At 41.3% G+C, this 17,781-nt stretch overlaps 1 protein-coding gene across 2 annotated transcripts in view; it reads right to left on the bottom strand.

Moving 5' to 3' along the window:
• CP (ceruloplasmin) overlaps positions 1-17,781 on the bottom strand; it is a 63,849-nt gene that overhangs the window by 14,964 nt on the left and 31,104 nt on the right. For both annotated transcript variants that reach the window (XM_049867487.1, XM_049867488.1), the window contains exons 10-17: positions 14,182-14,332; positions 11,957-12,169; positions 8,043-8,250; positions 7,509-7,648; positions 6,277-6,405; positions 2,852-2,958; positions 1,231-1,447; positions 657-796 (exon numbers count right to left, since the gene is read on the bottom strand). In XM_049867487.1, the coding sequence (XP_049723444.1) occupies positions 657-796; positions 1,231-1,447; positions 2,852-2,958; positions 6,277-6,405; positions 7,509-7,648; positions 8,043-8,250; positions 11,957-12,169; positions 14,182-14,332 (1,305 nt within the window). The remainder of the gene's footprint in view (positions 1-656; positions 797-1,230; positions 1,448-2,851; positions 2,959-6,276; positions 6,406-7,508; positions 7,649-8,042; positions 8,251-11,956; positions 12,170-14,181; positions 14,333-17,781) is intronic.

Raw genomic sequence — 17,781 nt, 5'->3', positions numbered from 1 at the left:
CCAAGGGCAGTTGAGGAATAGTCTTGACTAGAGACAGTAGTTGGGGTATCTCTCTAGGGATAGAACTGAAAAGCCCATTAAAAATATAATACATCTATGTAAAATGAAATAGAGACAACAAAATGGACTTTTCTGCAGTGTGCTTTTCTGTAGCTTCTGAATTTCCTGCTCTAACTGAAAGGTAAAAATAAAGCATTTCCAAAAGGGGCTGTTGGCTCCTGCTGAAATCAGCACTAATACTTGAGATCTACGGACCAGTGAGTTGTTTAACAACAAACTGGAGATCTTGCTCTCAGGCTACTTAAGATGCAGGATTTAGAACAGGCGAGGCAAGAGTTGGAATAAAGTGTTCTCTCTCCTCTGCTCCACTATTAAGTGGGTAGTCCTTACCCTCTCTGCTAGCAATTCCATTCAGATGCCTTAGGAATATCTGAACAGAGCTGCATGAAAGTCCAGTAAAAACTGCACATTCAAGGATGACCCTGAGGTGTCGCAAGGGCTGGTAGTGCCAACTGACGTGGCCGCATACTCTTTAAAAATAGTTTAGTTGTCTCTTGAAACGTCCAACTTTTCATAAGTCTCTAGAAAATACCTTCTTTCTTTGTATGCAGACATTTTCAGATAGAGCAAGGGTAATTGCCGAGGATAGCTCTTACCTTGTATTGGAAGCTGTGGCCGTGGAAATGCACACTATGCAAGTCTACTTCATTGCCCATTCCCATCAGATACCAGTTGACTTCATCTCCCACGTGCATTGTGAGACCTTGCAGGTTCCCAAATATTCTTCCATTGATTGCTGGGGAAAGCACATGATTTTTATTTTACCTTTCAGGATATTTTAAACCAATAGCTACTTCACAGAAAATAGAATTATTAGGTTAATGTATAGGATCTTTTTGAGGTAATAGGACTTATTTCGCTACAAAGGGGGAAGAGGATACCTTAAGGTCAACAAAGTCATACAACGCTTTTCTAGCCAGTTAGCTCCAAAAGCCCTAATGCTAATTGTGGATTTATTTAAAAGGGAATGAGATCTTGGAATTGGGGGAGAGGAATTAGTCAATGATTGGGAACACAGTTTCTTTTTTCTTGGAAGAGAACGCCACCCCTCAGACAAAATGAGGCAGGGGAGGTCTGTTGTAAGAGGAAACATATTTAGTCTTAAAGTAATTTTATTTGAAAGAAGAAAAGGATTAAGAAACAAAAAGGTTTTGGAATGATATTTCATACCGTGCATTTTATTGCTTTCTATAAATTCCTCATTGTCTTTGTTTACTTTCTCAGGGTGATCAGAGTATGTTTTGATATTGTCATCTAAATACCAAGATTCATTCTCATCAAAAACTAGAAACAGCAGGGAAAATTCCGGTATCTTTATGGGATTATGTACTTTTAAGTAATGCTTCCGGCAGACAATCAGTGGGCCGATTAATCCACTATAGAGGTCCTGAAAACAAGTAAAAACGTTAGTCATCCTTGTGAGGTAGGTCAGGATTTCAGACGTCTGGGACCTGATCACCATGACCTCAGGAATCTCGAAGGGATGGAGTTAAGTAGTAGATTTTGCCCAATATGGTGCTGCCAATACAGTAAAATTTCTCTTGAAATAGTTGTAACAATGGTGAGTAGTAAGTATGCTGTGTGGGGCATACTGACGTAACAGATGTATGGAGCCTTCAAAAATTGACTCAGCTACAGAGCAGCATTTGAACCCCAAATGAACAGTGTGGGTCTAATTATCCAACAAGCTCATGAATGCCCCTATGAGCCAAGCATTTTGCCATTCACTAAGAATCCAGAGATGAATAAACAGTGCTCCTACCCTCCAGGAATTCAGTCTAGTAGAGAAAATAGAGAAATAGAAGTGAACCACTTGTCAGCTCCAATGGAAGTACATAGAGTGCTAGCAAGCACATAGGAGAAAGACTGTTGAGTCTGCAAGCAGTTTGGTTTGTCTGGTCATCAGTAGTGGCAGATAAAGTCTTGATGGGCCCTTGGGCTATATTAAGGAATTTTAGACTCTCAGGAGCAATAGGTAGCCATTGAAAAATTGGACAAGGAATGACAGCGTATTTGCATTTTAGACCAATCATTCTGGTGGTGGAGTGAAGGAAGGCTTGGAGGGAGAAGAGCCTGGAAACTGGGAGGCCATTGCAGTAGTTGAGGCAAATTAGAAGGACCTGAACTATGGGGAGGGAAAGAAGGAAGGGATTGAGCTATACGCAGGTAGGTGAATTGCCTGAATGAGCCAGAGGGAAGAAGTAGCTCCTTTACATCAGGATTCTGGCTTGAATGAATGGGTAGATGTGGTGTCTGTGTTGCTAGAGTTACTGAGTTTCCAGTGCCCATGGGACATGCTGGTGGAGATGTCCAGTAGGCAGGTGGATCTGCAGGTCTAGAACTCAGGAGAGAGATTTGGACTGTGAATTTAATTCTTCAAAGCAATCTCGGTACATCTTCTGATTTGTGGTGGTTGTTGAGTGCTTTACTGGCTTTGAGATATTTCACCAAATAACAGCTTTGTTTGTGCTGTGATTGACTGCTGAACTCAGCATTTTTATTATCATGTAATAGAGCTTGGAATCTATGTACTTCAGTTCTTTGAATTTAACGTATTTTCATATCAAAAGGGGACTAAAATATTCTATTGACTAGCATTTAGTTTCTGTAAGTGTTACCTGTTATCAGCAGTCATAGGATAGTTAGTTATAACTGGAAAAAATGAAACCAAGGTGGATTGCAGAGCAGCTAGCTTTCTTGGGATTTTAACACAGGAAAACTCTAACCCTATCTTTCTTCAGCTGTATGTCTATTTTGGGAATTGACAAAACACAAATGATTTAAAGTTTACCTTAACTTGATCCACAGTTGAATAGTAAGCCCATGGAATACAGGCTGTATCCTCTTGTCCAGCTCCAGACCTTTCTGGAATTTCCCATACATAAGTCCGAGTTTCACCTAAATTAATTGTATCTGGTTATACTAAATCAAAACCAACCCCATCACCATCGAGTCGATTCTGACTCATGGTGACTCTACAGGACAGAGTACGACTGCCCCATGAGGTCTTCAAGGCTGTAATCTCTACAGAAGCAAACTGTCACTTCTTTCTCCCGTGGAGTGGCTGGTGAGTTTGAACCACTGACTTTTCAGTTAGCAGCTGAGCACTTAACCACTGTGCCACCAGGGTTTCTTGTATCTGGTTATATTTGGTATATACTTGATATGTGTACTGAGCCTTGATAACCAGTGACATAGGAACTGGAAAATGTCAGGGTAATTTGTTTTAAAAAATAGCGATGCTCAAGATTGTTTCCAGAGATTCAGTCATTTGCTTGTTTTTTCCTTTTTTTTTTTAATGCAGTGAAAATAAATGCAACAAATATCCACCAATATAACAACTTACACATTTACAATTCAATGACGTTGACTAAATTTTTCATGTTGTCCCACCATTATCTCTATTCTTTTCCAAAACAAGGAATTCAGCTTTAAGACAAACGGTGAGACATACTTTTATGTCTTCTTTGTCAATTATGAATTAACTAACTGTGCTACACAGGCCGTATCACAAAGCCGGGAGGTGGCAACTCCGATATTGCAACAGATCTTTTATTAGCTTGAAGTATATTTCCCTAATACTTTTTTTCTTTTCAAATGCCAAGTGATTTCCCCCCAGCGACCCATACCCTCCACTAATCTCTGTGTCTGTGTATCTGGACTATCCTATGCAGTTTCCTCGGTCTTACCTGCCTTTTTTCCATCTTTCCTGTCATCCTCAGCGATTTCATGATCCCTGCCAAGGACCCATTAGACCTCGTTATCTCATTGGTCATTGATGGTTAGAATTACCTCCTTTCTACTCTGCTTCCCTCTGTCACAACTCTGACGTATAAGACATGACCACATCCTGGACCTTGACATGGACAGGGACAGTGTCATTTTGAAGATGGCCAGTTTTTCCACCTTCTTACCTTGCCAAGGCCCTTACCTTCTTCCTGTGTGCTCTGGGGTCTTCTCCAGCCTCATCTCTCTTTCCATTCACTTCAGGGCTTCTGTACAACGGCTAATGAGACTTTGGCTTTCGGCCATGCCCTCTCACCAGTCCTGATCCCACTCCCTGGCCACCCTACTCATGTAGAGCTCACTGTTACAAATTCATGCCGGCAGACTTTCAACCATCCCTTGCCAGAGTCTGACCAAACTTTACTGGGGAATCAAGCAAGACTTGAAGGATGGTCTCACCGTGGTTGTGGTAGACTTTGTCATTTTTCCTCAAGTCCTCAATCTGACCCATCTCTATGTCCTCATCTTTCTCTAAGCAGAAAATTTTGGTGAGACTATCAAGTGCAGATTCATCACCCAAACTTATTACTGCCTTTCCACTTATACTCTTAGTCATCATTCCTGTAAGCTTCAAAATAACATTTCCTTCTCCTCTCCACTTCCCATCTCAACCTGATTTGCCACCATTGATTGAGACCTCAGACCTTGGAGTCATCCTCGACTCCTCCAACACTCTTTAACCCCAATTGTTCAGCAGGTCCTTTAGCACCACTTTTAAAATAGAACCAGAATTTGATAACTTCTTACCACTTCAGCTGCTTCCAACCTGGCCCAAGTCTCAATAAATTTTTTCCCAGATTATTGTGATAGTCACCTTATTTGTCTACTCCCTACTGTGGCATATCCATATTAGCAGCCAGGGTGAGCCCAAAAAAACCCATTGTGTCGATTCTGACTCATAGTGACCCTACAGGACAGAGTAGAATTGCCCCATAGGGTTTCCAAGAAGCGGCTGGTGGATTCAAACTACCAGCCTTTTGGTTAGCAGCCAAGCTCTTAACCGCTGCACCACCAGGGCTTGTCAGCCAGAACAGTCCTTCAAAAATGTTCATCAGATCACTACTTTCCAGCTCAAAATCTACACATAGGTTTTTAAAATAAAGTCTAGTATCCTAACCATGGCTCTTGAGGTCCTACTCCTGCTGCTTCCTGTCCTCCTTCAGATCTCAGCTGCTAACATCCTGTCCCTTGTTGACTCCGCCCTAGCTTTGAGCCTCCTTGGCAGGCCTCAGACACAACAGTCACACTTCCATCTCTGGGCCTAGAATGTTCTTCCCCCACAACTACCTTTTTCATAGCATTTTTTTACCTTGACATTTTACTTGACATTATGTATTTATTTATTGTTTATCTTCCACACAAGAAAGTGAGAGCCTTCATGGAAGGGTTTTTTTTTTTTTTTTAATTTTTTTCTGTTCTCCTAAATTGACTGGTGCAACTCTATAGAGCAATTTATTTTTTCTCACTTGATATAATTGGTAATTTCTAAGTTACCATGGAGAAGTGGTTCTTCCCTAGAAGCCAACTATACAACTAATAGTTGTGCAGTTGTATAGTTTAGTCTGTGTTAAAGAAACATTTTTTGAGCTCTTAGTACATACCAAATACTGGACTGGATACTGGGGATTTAAAATTCAAAATGGCAGCCTCTAGCCTTTAGCATCTTTGGGAGACAGACATGGACACATTCAGCCACAATGCAGTGTGGTAAATGCAAAGGGTGTTCTAGCTGAGGGTTGAAAGGGCATCTCCCTGCTGACTCATCCTTGAGTATTTGTAGATGTCTACCACCTTCAGACTTTGCCTTTACAGCTCTACTGTAAATTTTGTGGTCATGCATGGCATGGATTGAATTGTGTCCCCCCAAAATGGGTGTCAACTTGGCTAGGCCATGATTTCCAGTGTTATGTGATTGTCCACCATTTTATCATCTGATGTGATTTTCGTATGTGTTGTAAACCCTATCTCTATGATGTTAATGAGACAGGATTAGAGGCAGTTATGTTAATGAGGAAGTTGTCCTTCGGACCTGGGGTCCCTGCTCTGAGAAGCTCCTAGACCAGAGGAACATTGGTAACAGGGACGTTCCCCCAGAGCCAGCACAGACAGAAAGCTTTCCCATGAAGCTGGCATCCTGAACTTGGATTTCTAGCCTCCTAAACTGTGAGAGAATAAATTGCTCTTTGTTAAAACCGCCCACTTGAGATATTTTTGTTATAGCAGCACTAGATGACTAAGACAGTGCATGTGTATGTGTGTATACATACACATAGACACACCTCCATTAATCTCATCTTGACAACCACCTCCCTCTTCACTTCCTTAAGACAAACTCATCTGGAAAGAATATCTCTGTGGTAACAGTCACATATGGGAAGGCTGTAAAGTCCATTAAAATGCACGTTTCCCCGCCAGCCCTGCCATGAGTACCTGGTAACGTTGGAGTTACTGTGGAACTGCTTGTCTTCACCCCATGGGCATGTATTGAGTATGGCCTCATGGCCATATTCCTGAAGATAATATTTACTCTGTCCCTTACATCTGCATGAAGTTGTGGACCTGACAGGAGTGAAAAGGAAGAGTAGCTTTATCTACATGTGAGATTGAAAGTCCTAACTCAGTAATGAAAGCATAAATCTGGTAACTTTCTCAGCATGAAGGCTGACGTCTGGGGTCCTTTCACTGCTGCTTCATGCTCTAGTTAATTTTGGATTTTTATCTGATCCCTGAGGATTTGGAATGCAAATGCTAGAAATGGCTGCCTCTAAAGATGGATGCCATGGGTGTATCTCTTATCGAGTTCTAGCGAAGCTTTTGGTCTGGAAGCCCCCTTCAGGTCAAGGTCTAGTCATGGTGAGTCTGCTGTGGTCCTACCCTGGCCAGCAGTCATTTTGCAGCACTTGTTCTCATTTCTGAGAACACTGGGTTTCCATGGCTTCCTAGGGTGAATTTAGGACACTACCATATTTGAAAGCATGGGCTACTCCCATTTCTACCCTCCAGCCAATCTCAGCTTGTCTCCTACCTGGTAGTGATCCCGAAACAATGCCATTCCCCCTTGGGTCCAGGAATCCAGGATAACCAAGCCCCACAGGGTGGGAGTGTGAGAGAGTAGAAACGGGGGGGTTGAGGTGGTTGGGTGATTTTCTTTGCAGTTGATGATTTTCAAGAAAATTCCCAAAGTCAGTGTTTGTTGAATATTTTTGACATGCTCTGTTAAAATGATTCCTGAAAAATCTAAGACAGTGTTTCCCTGCCCTGTGCACACTAACACATTTTTTTCCTTTCCATATATCTTACATGTCTGTTTCTTCTTGTAATTAATCCTATATACATTTTAACTTAAAAAGTAAATAAATAGCTATGATCTTTTAGCTTTTTTGGGCAGGAAAGAATTTGGTTAAAATTTCATTAGAAAGTAATTTCTAGGAATTTCACTGAAAATATAGGCATCAATTTGATAAAGACCAAAAATATATAATTTCATCAGTATGTGGGATGTTTCTGACTGAAATGAGTAATACTTATTATGCCGTGTTCCTTAGTAAATATACACTTCTCATCTTATATACTTTTTATTGAATAGCTGTGCTATATGGACTGAGAAAATCCTATAGACATAGATGGTCACTGCCTGTAGCACCACTTCACTGTTAACATACCTAGAATTCCCAGATGTTCTTCGTCTGCCGTTCTCTCCACTGGAGTGCTGAACGTGCTGTCAGTGTATTGCCGGTACACAACTTTCTTGTACTTTGAGCCTATGAAGAAATCTCCCTTATCTAAAAATACATTTGAAGCACTTAAAAAAAAAAAAATTAGATAACGTTAGTACCTGTCTGAATGAGAGTGAAAGTTTGAGGCTTTAAAGTTGGAACAAAAGTATAGCTTTTAGTGAAGCAACTATAGTAGTTTTTAATCATCCCTCTCCCATCCCAGCAAGAAAGAATAAAAGTATAAAAATAGGTGTGGTGGAAAGGGCACTATCTAACCCGTAGTGGAGCCATCCGAGTCTTAGCCCTGAATCTGCCACTTGCTGGACGTCCAGCAAGTCCTAGGAAGTGTTTTTTTGACTTTGTAGTTGCTGTGTAACGCAACTATTTGTTGTTCTAAACTTTAGCCTACACCTTCCATCTCTGAAAAGGAAACCTACGATTACAGCAGAATGAATTGGAAATCCGAGCCTGGAGAATTACTTTTGCTCTTGTAAATGGTGCAGCTCTTTTTCCCAATCTCTGTGTGGGGAATAATCCCATTCCACCTCCACTGCTGCGATGTAGTAGGTCCTCTCTCCCAGGTAGTAGGTTGAATCAGTGAACACCTGGTTGCATTTGCTCACAGTATATTTTTGCTTCATGCCTCCTGTGTAGTGATCAGTTGTGAGGCACTCAACATCAAAAGTCCCTGGAGTGGCAAATAAGAAAGCATGTCACTGCTTTGCTTAGTGCCCTCTATGGCTCCCCACCTTACTCAGAATGAACTCCAGAGACCTTATCCTGGGCTCCGTTAGATCATCTGGCTTCTCATACTTCGGATCTACCACTCTCCACACTCACTGTTGCTCCAGCTGTGTAAGCGTCTGCTGCTCCTAGCACAGGCCAAGCATCTGCCTGCCTCAGGGTCTTTGCACTTGCTGTTTTCTCTGCCTGGAACACTTCTCCCTGAAATATCCATGTGGCTCACACCCTCACTTCATTCAGTCTCTCCATTGTCACCTCCTCAAAGAATCTTGACTCTTTACAGCCACTTGTATTAATTTACTTATTATCATTATTTTCATCTCCCTGCTTTAGAATTTCAATTCCATGAGGCAGACACTATCTCCTTTGTTCATGGTTACGTTTATCTTTGTTGAATGAATGAAAATGGGACACTGGACCCATCTTAAGTTTTAGTGGTACATAATGAACCAAATAAAGCCAGAAGCAAGTTAGCATATTTTCATATGCTGATTAAAACTCGTTTTTGTTTTACTCATTTAGAGCCAGGCCTGTGGTGTCTCTGAAATTGCATGGCAATAGTTCTAGCCCAGGATACCCCATTGCATGGCTATAGTTCTAGTCCAGGATATCCCACTGCATGGCTATAGTTCTAGCCCAGGATATCCCACTGCATGGCTATAGTTCTAGTCCAGGATATCCCACTGCATGGCTATAGTTCTAGTCCAGGATACCCCATTGCATGGCTATAGTTCTAGTCCAGGATATCCCACTGCATGGCTATAGTTCTAGTCCAGGATATCCCATTGCATGGCTATAGTTCTAGTCCAGGATATCGCACTGCATGGCTATAGTTCTAGTCCAGGATATCCCACTGCATGGCTATAGTTCTAGTCCAGGATATCCCACTGCATGGCTATAGTTCTAGTCCAGGATATCCCACTGCATGGCTATAGTTCTAGTCCAGGATATCCCACTGCATGGCTATAGTTCTAGTCCAGGATATCCCACTGCATGGCTATAGTTCTAGTCCAGGATATCCCACTGCATGGCTATAGTTCTAGTCCAGGATATCCCATTGCATGGCTATAGTTCTAGTCCAGGATATCCCATTGCATGGCTATAGTTCTAGTCTAGGATATCCCACTGCATGGCTATAGTTCTAGCCCAGGATATCCCACTGCATGGCTATAGTTCTAGTCCAGGATATCCCACTGCATGGCTATAGTTCTGGTCCAGGATATCCCACTGCATGGCTATAGTTCTAGCCCAGGATATCCCGTTGCATGGCTATAGTTCTAGCCCAGGATATCCCGTTGCATGGCTATAGTTCTAGCCCAGGATATCCTGTTGCATGGCTATAGTTCTAGTCCAGGATATCCCACTGCATGGCTATAGTTCTAGTCCAGGATATCCCACTGCATGGCTATAGTTCTAGTCCAGGATACCCCATTGCATGGCTATAGTTCTAGTCCAGGATATCCCACTGCATGGCTATAGTTCTAGTCCAGGATATCCCATTGCATGGCTATAGTTCTAGTCCAGGATATCGCACTGCATGGCTATAGTTCTAGTCCAGGATATCCCACTGCATGGCTATAGTTCTAGTCCAGGATATCCCACTGCATGGCTATAGTTCTAGTCCAGGATATCCCACTGCATGGCTATAGTTCTAGTCCAGGATATCCCACTGCATGGCTATAGTTCTAGTCCAGGATATCCCACTGCATGGCTATAGTTCTAGTCCAGGATATCCCACTGCATGGCTATAGTTCTAGTCCAGGATATCCCATTGCATGGCTATAGTTCTAGTCCAGGATATCCCATTGCATGGCTATAGTTCTAGTCTAGGATATCCCACTGCATGGCTATAGTTCTAGCCCAGGATATCCCACTGCATGGCTATAGTTCTAGTCCAGGATATCCCACTGCATGGCTATAGTTCTGGTCCAGGATATCCCACTGCATGGCTATAGTTCTAGCCCAGGATATCCCACTGCATGGCTATAGTTCTAGCCCAGGATATCCCACTGCATGGCTATAGTTCTAGCCCAGGATATCCTGTTGCATGGCTATAGTTCTAGCCCAGGATATCCTGTTGCATGGCTATAGTTCTAGTCCAGGATATCCTGTTGCATGGCTATAGTTCTAGTCCAGGATATCCCACTGCATGGCTATAGTTCTGGTCCAGGATATCCCATTGCATGGCTATCGTTCTAGTCCAGGATATCCTGTTGCATGGCTATAGTTCTGGTCCAGGATATCCCATTGCATGGCTATAGTTCTAGCCCAGGATATCCTGTTGCATGGCTATAGTTCTGGTCCAGGATATCCCATTGCATGGCTATAGTTCTAGCCCAGGATATCCTGTTGCATGGCTATAGTTCTAGTCCAGGATATCCCACTGCATGGCTATCGTTCTAGTCCAGGATATCCCACTGCATGGCTATAGTTCTAGCCCAGGATATCCTGTTGCATGGCTATAGTTCTAGTCCAGGATATCCCACTGCATGGCTATAGTTCTAGTCTAGGATATCCTGTTGCATGGCTATAGTTCTGGTCCAGGATATCCCATTGCATGGCTATAGTTCTGGTCCAGGATATCCCATTGCATGGCTATAGTTCTAGTCTAGGATATCCTGTTGCATGGCTATAGTTCTGGTCCAGGATATCCCATTGCATGGCTATAGTTCTAGTCTAGGATATCCTGTTGCATGGCTATAGTTCTGGTCCAGGATATCCCATTGCATGGCTATAGTTCTAGTCTAGGATATCCTGTTGCATGGCTATAGTTCTGGTCCAGGATATCCCATTGCATGGCTATAGTTCTAGTCTAGGATATCCTGTTGCATGGCTATAGTTCTGGTCCAGGATATCCCATTGCATGGCTATAGTTCTAGTCTAGGATATCCTGTTGCATGGCTATAGTTCTAGTCTAGGATATCCTGTTGCATGGCTATAGTTCTAGTCCAGGATATCCCATTGCATGGCTATCGTTCTAGTCTAGGATATCCTGTTGCATGGCTATAGTTCTGTTCCAGGATATCCCATTGCATGGCTATAGTTCTAGTCTAGGATATCCTGTTGCATGACTATAGTTCTAGTCCAGGATATCCCATTGCATGGCTATAGTTCTGGTCCAGGATACCCCATTGCATGGCTATCGTTCTAGATACCCCATCGCATGCCTATAGTTCTAGCCTAGGATATCCCATCGCATGGCTATAGTTCTAGTATAGAATATTCCATTGCAAACAAGTCAACAGTGAGATCAGTTAGTGTCTACACTACATCTAGGCTGCAGAGAAATGATGGAAAGTTTAGATGCAGAGCCTTTATGGGAGTCATTCCCTTTCTAGCCTGATTTGCCAGCTATCTTTCAACAAACCATAATATAAAAAGGGATCACAATGAGAATTCTACTATGAGGAAATGGAGGAAACCACAGCCCACTCCTTTCTTGGGTTCCCCCACCCAACAAACAGGAAGTGGACATATCAGGTATGTATTTCAGTGGGCAACTGGCCCAAACTTGCTCTTCCAAGGGAGGGAAATGCACTTGGGAGCCTTAGAGAAGGGGTGGGCTTATCATTCAACATGTTCTGCCACAGAATTTTTAACCAAAACCACACAAACCCATCCAATAGAGACTTGGCTTTAAGGAAATGCACCTGCAGTGTCGGGGTCCATCAAGAGTGTGAGAGTTGTTTGGGGGAAGAGGTTTGCTGTGTCCCTCCTTTCTTCTTTTGACAGATACGTGTTTCCTGAAAAGTATATCCCATGTATGTCGGCCTCATTGCCAGCACTGAATAAGTACCACACAACTGAATCTCCTTTGCACATGTTGAGACCAGGCTGATTCCCATACATGAATCCATTAATGGCTGTAAAATTGGGAAAATAACATTTCGAACATAGTTTATTTTATATTTATGTGACAACCTCCCAGACTTCCCAGGGCCAACTTTGTGTTTTAATGACAGAAGACGCATTTGGGCCTGCTCCCCTTTATGTTTTCAGGGTGTTTGCAGCTCCTTGCTCTACCCAGCAGTTCCAGAGCAGCCCTGGTTGAAAGGAGCAGAGCTGAATGCCTGGTTCTTGAATGTGATGGTTATGGTTGTGTGTCAACTTGGCTGGGCCACGATTCTCAGTGGTTTGGCAGTTATGACGTAGTTTGGCTGTTATGTAATGATGTAATCAACTCCATGATAAGATCTGCTATGAGCAGCCAATCAGTTGAAAGGGGAGTTTCCTTTGGGCTGTGGTCTGCCTCCAGTATATAAATGGATGTTCCAGCAAGGCTCTCACTCTGGATCCTGCATCCAGCTTGTCATCATCTGACCTCCAGTTCTTGGGACTTTAGCTAGCAGTTTACCTGACGATCTTGGAATTCATCAGCCTCCACAGCCTGTGAGCCAGAGGCCTGCTCTCTGACCTGCTGATCTTAGGTTTGTTAGTCCCTGCAGCTATGTGAGTCAGGAGAAGCCTCCAGCCTGATGCCTGACCCATGGACTTGGGACTTGCCAGGCTCTACACCCATGTGAGCCATTTCCTTGAGATAAATCTCTCTCTATATATATACACTTCAGTGGTTTCGCTTCTCTAGAGAACTCAGCCTAAGACATTGAAGCTCTGCACCAGTGTCCCTAGCACCCTGGAGATCTCACTAAGTTCTTCTTAGCTAGCTACTTCTCAGTTCGTCCAGTGGGCATATCGGTGAGCACCCAAATCTATGAATAATAACAGCTTTTCCTGGGTACCGTAGACTGAGAATGTGTTTGTTGTTCTCTGGTTGTGCACAACAGGGAAGAGTATATTCAGGAAATTTTACTGCTTTTTCCAATAGATAATATTCTTGACACCTCCAAATGCAAAAATGCAGAGTCAAACTAAATATTTCAAAGATTGTGGGTAGTATAATTAGTACCTGTCCAGCTAAAAAGAAAACCAACGGTGGTTTGTAACACAACTTTACATTTTCTTCTTCTGTAAGCTACAGTGATTTTCACAATTTGTCTATAAGTCATGTGGGCCTTTTGAACAATTAACTCACTGCCTCTAAATGCTGACTATGTTTTAGAATTACCCTGGGAGCTAAAAAATAGACCTGATGCTGGTCATCCATTAAATAAAAATCTCTGGGTGGTCCTGGCATTGGTATTTTTTATCTCCCAGGTCATTCTAATATGCAGTCAAGGATGAGACTCATTGAAGTTTATTGATGGCAGAGGCCTTACCTTTAGACATATTGAATAATAAAATCAGCCCATCATTTTTTGAGCCAGAGATGAGAAAAACATTGAATGCAGCAGTTCTCAAAGCTGAGTATACATCAGAATCACCTGGGTTTATTAAACATAGATTGCTGGGGCCTACCACCAAGGTTTCTGATTCAGTAGGCTGGAGTGGGAATTTGCTTTCCTAATAAGCCTTTAGGTGATGCTAATAGTGCTGGTCCAGGGACCACACTTTGAGGACCACTTATGTAATTAATATATTTTGTATAGTTAAGTTATTCCCAATTAAGTGAAATAATGAGTAATAGACCAACACACTAAATAACCAATGATATTATCCTCAGTCAAAACCAAAAACCAAACCCACTGCAGTTGAGTTGATTCTGACTCATAGTGACCCTATAGGACAGAGTAGATAGAACTGCTCCATAGGGTTTCCAAGGAGTGGCTGGTAGATTCGAACTGTCAACCTTTTGGTTAGCAGCCAAGCTCTTAACCACTGCACCATCAGGGCTCATTATCCTCAGAGCACTTTTGTATTTAATCCTTTATTAAAAATCAAGGAACAAAGCTCTTCATGGAGCGTTTAGGTTTAATAAGGGCATTACATATGCAGTACGGAAAGAATGTGATAGATTGGTGGATGGTTTAGTACTCACAATGCATCTTATTAGATTCTTGAAAGTCTGCGTCTTCCTTATCCACCTGATCAGGGGCTGTTGTAAACATTCTAATATTATCATCCAGGAGTAAACTCTCATTCTCATCAAACACTGTGGGAAACAAATAGAACTCCTTGTCTACATCTTTCTACAAATCAAAACAAGAACAATGGGGTGAGAATAAGTAAGGCAGAAAGACTTCCACATACACAATACTATTTGTACAAGAGCACACTAAAGGAAAGACAAGAATAGAAGTTCCAGCTCCTCTTTTCAAACTTAGGTTCATGAAATACTCCGTTTGACCCCTGGAGTTTTCGTTAGTATATGTGCAATGGATTTTTGATTCAACGTGATAATTTGAGCCTCTACATCTAAACGTTCTGACTCTTCTCTCCTTAACTGCCTACTCTCATGGTCCATACCAGTTAAAATGACCACCAAAAAAAAACCCAAAAAGCATAATGGGGGATTGGGAGACACGTGTCTGTGTTGGAAATCAGGGAAGGTGCCATCCACATTCATGAAAACTTCTGTAAGGCTGAGCAGGTGGAAGCAGATTGAGGGAGAAATCATCTAAGTGGAGAAATAACCTTCCAAGTGAGTCGGAACAGGGATTCACACCATCTCCATCCATCCGGACAAATATGCTCACTACCCCCATTCCACACCCACTGCTCTAGTTAAAAAAAAAAAAAAGAGGAAGCAGAAGTGCTATCTGGTTTATGAAATGATTCAGTAGTTTGGAAGATCAGTCTGAGGAATAAAAGCAAATGAGGTCCTGAGAACAAGTCTCTCCTTCAAAGCAAAGAAAAATTTACAAGTATTTTATGTTCTCAATGGGGTTCAAGATATTACTGCTTGTCTTTTTCCTGTGATCATTCTTTAAGATGAAAAGATTTTAAAAACCCAACTCTTGAGAGACCCGAAGGTTAGATCCTGTAGAAAACCAAATCAATGAATTGGAAGGTGAGCTTAAGAAAACAATGCGAAGTCAATCACAAAAGGACAAATACTGTATGAGACCACTATCATAAAAACTCATGAAAAGGATACACACAGAAAGAAACAATCTTTGATGGTTACTAGGGAGGGTGGGGGTGGGTAGGGAAAAAACACTAAATAGACACTACATAAGTGATAACTTTGGTGAAGGGTAGGAGAGGGCTCGGTGCTGGGGAAGCCAGCACAACTTGACCAAGACAGGGTCATGGAGGCTTCATGGACGCATCCAAGCTCCCTGAGGGAGGGAATAGCTGGGCTGAGAGCTGGGGACCATGGTCTTGGGGGACATCTAGTTTAATTGGCATAACATACTTTATAAAGAAACTGTTCTACATCCTACTTTGGTGAGTAGCATCTGGGGTCTTAAAAAGTGAAGAGCGGCCATCTAAGATACTCCACTGGTCCTACCCCATCTGGAGCAAGGGAGAATGAAGAAAACCAAAGACACGGGGAAGATTAGTCCAAAGGACTAATGGACCGCAACTACCACAGCCTCTACCAGATGGAGTCCAGCACAGCTGGATGGTGTCTGACTATCACCACTGACTGCTCTAACAGGGATCACAGTGGAGTGTCCTGGACAGAGCTAGGAAAAAATGTAGAACAAAATTCTAACTCACACACACACACACACACACGCAAAAAAACCAGACTTACTGGTCTGACACAGACTGGAGAAACCTCAGGAGTATGGCCCCCAGACACCTTTTAATGTGGTACTGAAGTTACTCCTGAGGTTCACCCTTCAGCCAAAGATTAGACAGGCCCATAAAACAAAACAAGAGTAACTGGGCACACCAACCCAGAGGCAAGGATGAGAAGTCAGGAAGGGACAGGAAAACTGGTAATGGGGAACCCAAGGTCGAGAAAGGGACAGTATTGACATGTCATGGGGTTGGCAACCAATGTCACAAAACAATATGTGTATCATTTCTTTAATGAGGAACAAATTTGCTCTGTAAACCTTCAGCACAATACAAAAAAAAAAAAGCCCCAAGCGGCGGTGATAGGAAAAGAAAACTCCTGTCAATCAGAGGAAAAGATTAAAGATGAAAAGTATCCATATAGTAGTAATTGAAGAAAGAGAAAAATTGTGAAAGGGGTGATACAATCATAAGAAATAAATGTTTTCCATCATAAAGGAGAAAGACTAGAATATTCAGATTCCAAATGTTTCCTGAAAATAAGGCAAAAGTAGTGATAGAAAACTGTACCTAAACAAGCCCTGGTAGAATTTTTAACTTCAAAAATAGAAAAAAAAATTTCTACAATAACCCATTTTTTAAATGTTAAGATGAAATTAAAAAATCAGATGGACAAGACTTTTCTTGTACAATAAGTGTCAGAGGAAAATGGCATATCGACTACATTTTGAGGGGAAAAGATTATGATACAAAAAAATCCATACTAGGCAAGAAACCACAAAGATATTTTCAGATGCGTAAGATTCCAACAGGGGACTGCTATTATCACCTACATTCTGATCTACAGGGAAGATGTCAGTAAAAAAGTTTATAGGATATTTTCAGATTGCAAAGCTACAAATCTAAAAATCACTAACAAAAGGACAAGAGAGTTTAAAATACTGTATTTGATCCAAATAATTCTTAGGTCAAAGAGGAAATAAAACTGAATTACTGCCTATCTAATAATATCCATGAGAACACATAAGTAAAAATGTCTGGAATATAAGCATATAAACTTGAAGCCTAGTGTGCTCTATTTTAAGCAAGACTGAAAAAAAAATAAATATCTAGAAATTTTAGAAAATAAAATTAAGAAAGAGGAAAGGGATTAATAAAGACAAAGGCAAAATTTAATAAATTAAAACACAACATTGCCAAATCTAAAGATGGCAGGTCTAATAAAAAGAGAGAACCAAAATATACCATATTAGAAATGATAAAGGACTATAACCACTTACGTGGGGGACAAAAAAAAAAAAAGGACCTTTATGTACAATAAATATTTGATGAAAATTGGCTCAGAAAGAGGTACCTGAGCTGATCAATATCCCTGGGTGAAATAAAAATGTTGATAAAAAAGAAACGCATAAACAACAAAAAAATAACTACTTCTTTAAAAAAAAAAAAATCACAAAGCCAAAGTAATTTTACAGGCAAGTTCTTTAAAATCTCTAAGGAGCAGATGGTTCTTATCTGTTTAAACTTTCCACAGTATTAAAAACATGGAAATCTTGCCAGTTTATTTAATGAAGATAGCATAATTATGATATTAAAACCTTTCTGAAAAAGCAAAAAATTAATTAATCTTTTTTTATAAGCTTAGGTGAAAAATTCTAAATAGAAAACTATCAGATGAAACTAAAAAATATGTTAAAGAAAAAGCACTGTGCTCAAGCAGTGTTTTTCCCCAGAGGAGTAAGGATGGTTCAACATTAGGAAATCCTTAACGTAAGTTGGTCATATTTATAAGCCAAAGGAGAAAAAAATATATAATCATCTTAAGGAATCCTGAAAAGAAATTTTATAAAATTTGACATTCTTGTGCTTGCTGTTCCCTTTATTCTTCTTTCCTCAGATCTTTGCCTCCTGAAACTTAGGACTTGGTTCAAATATTACTTCTACTTTC

The sequence above is a fragment of the Elephas maximus genome, chromosome 23, assembly GCF_024166365.1.
Source record: "Elephas maximus indicus isolate mEleMax1 chromosome 23, mEleMax1 primary haplotype, whole genome shotgun sequence".
Taxonomy (NCBI): Eukaryota; Metazoa; Chordata; class Mammalia; order Proboscidea; family Elephantidae; genus Elephas; species Elephas maximus.
The sequence above is the reverse complement of the archived record's forward strand: the minus strand, read 5'-3'. Positions and strand labels throughout refer to the sequence as shown.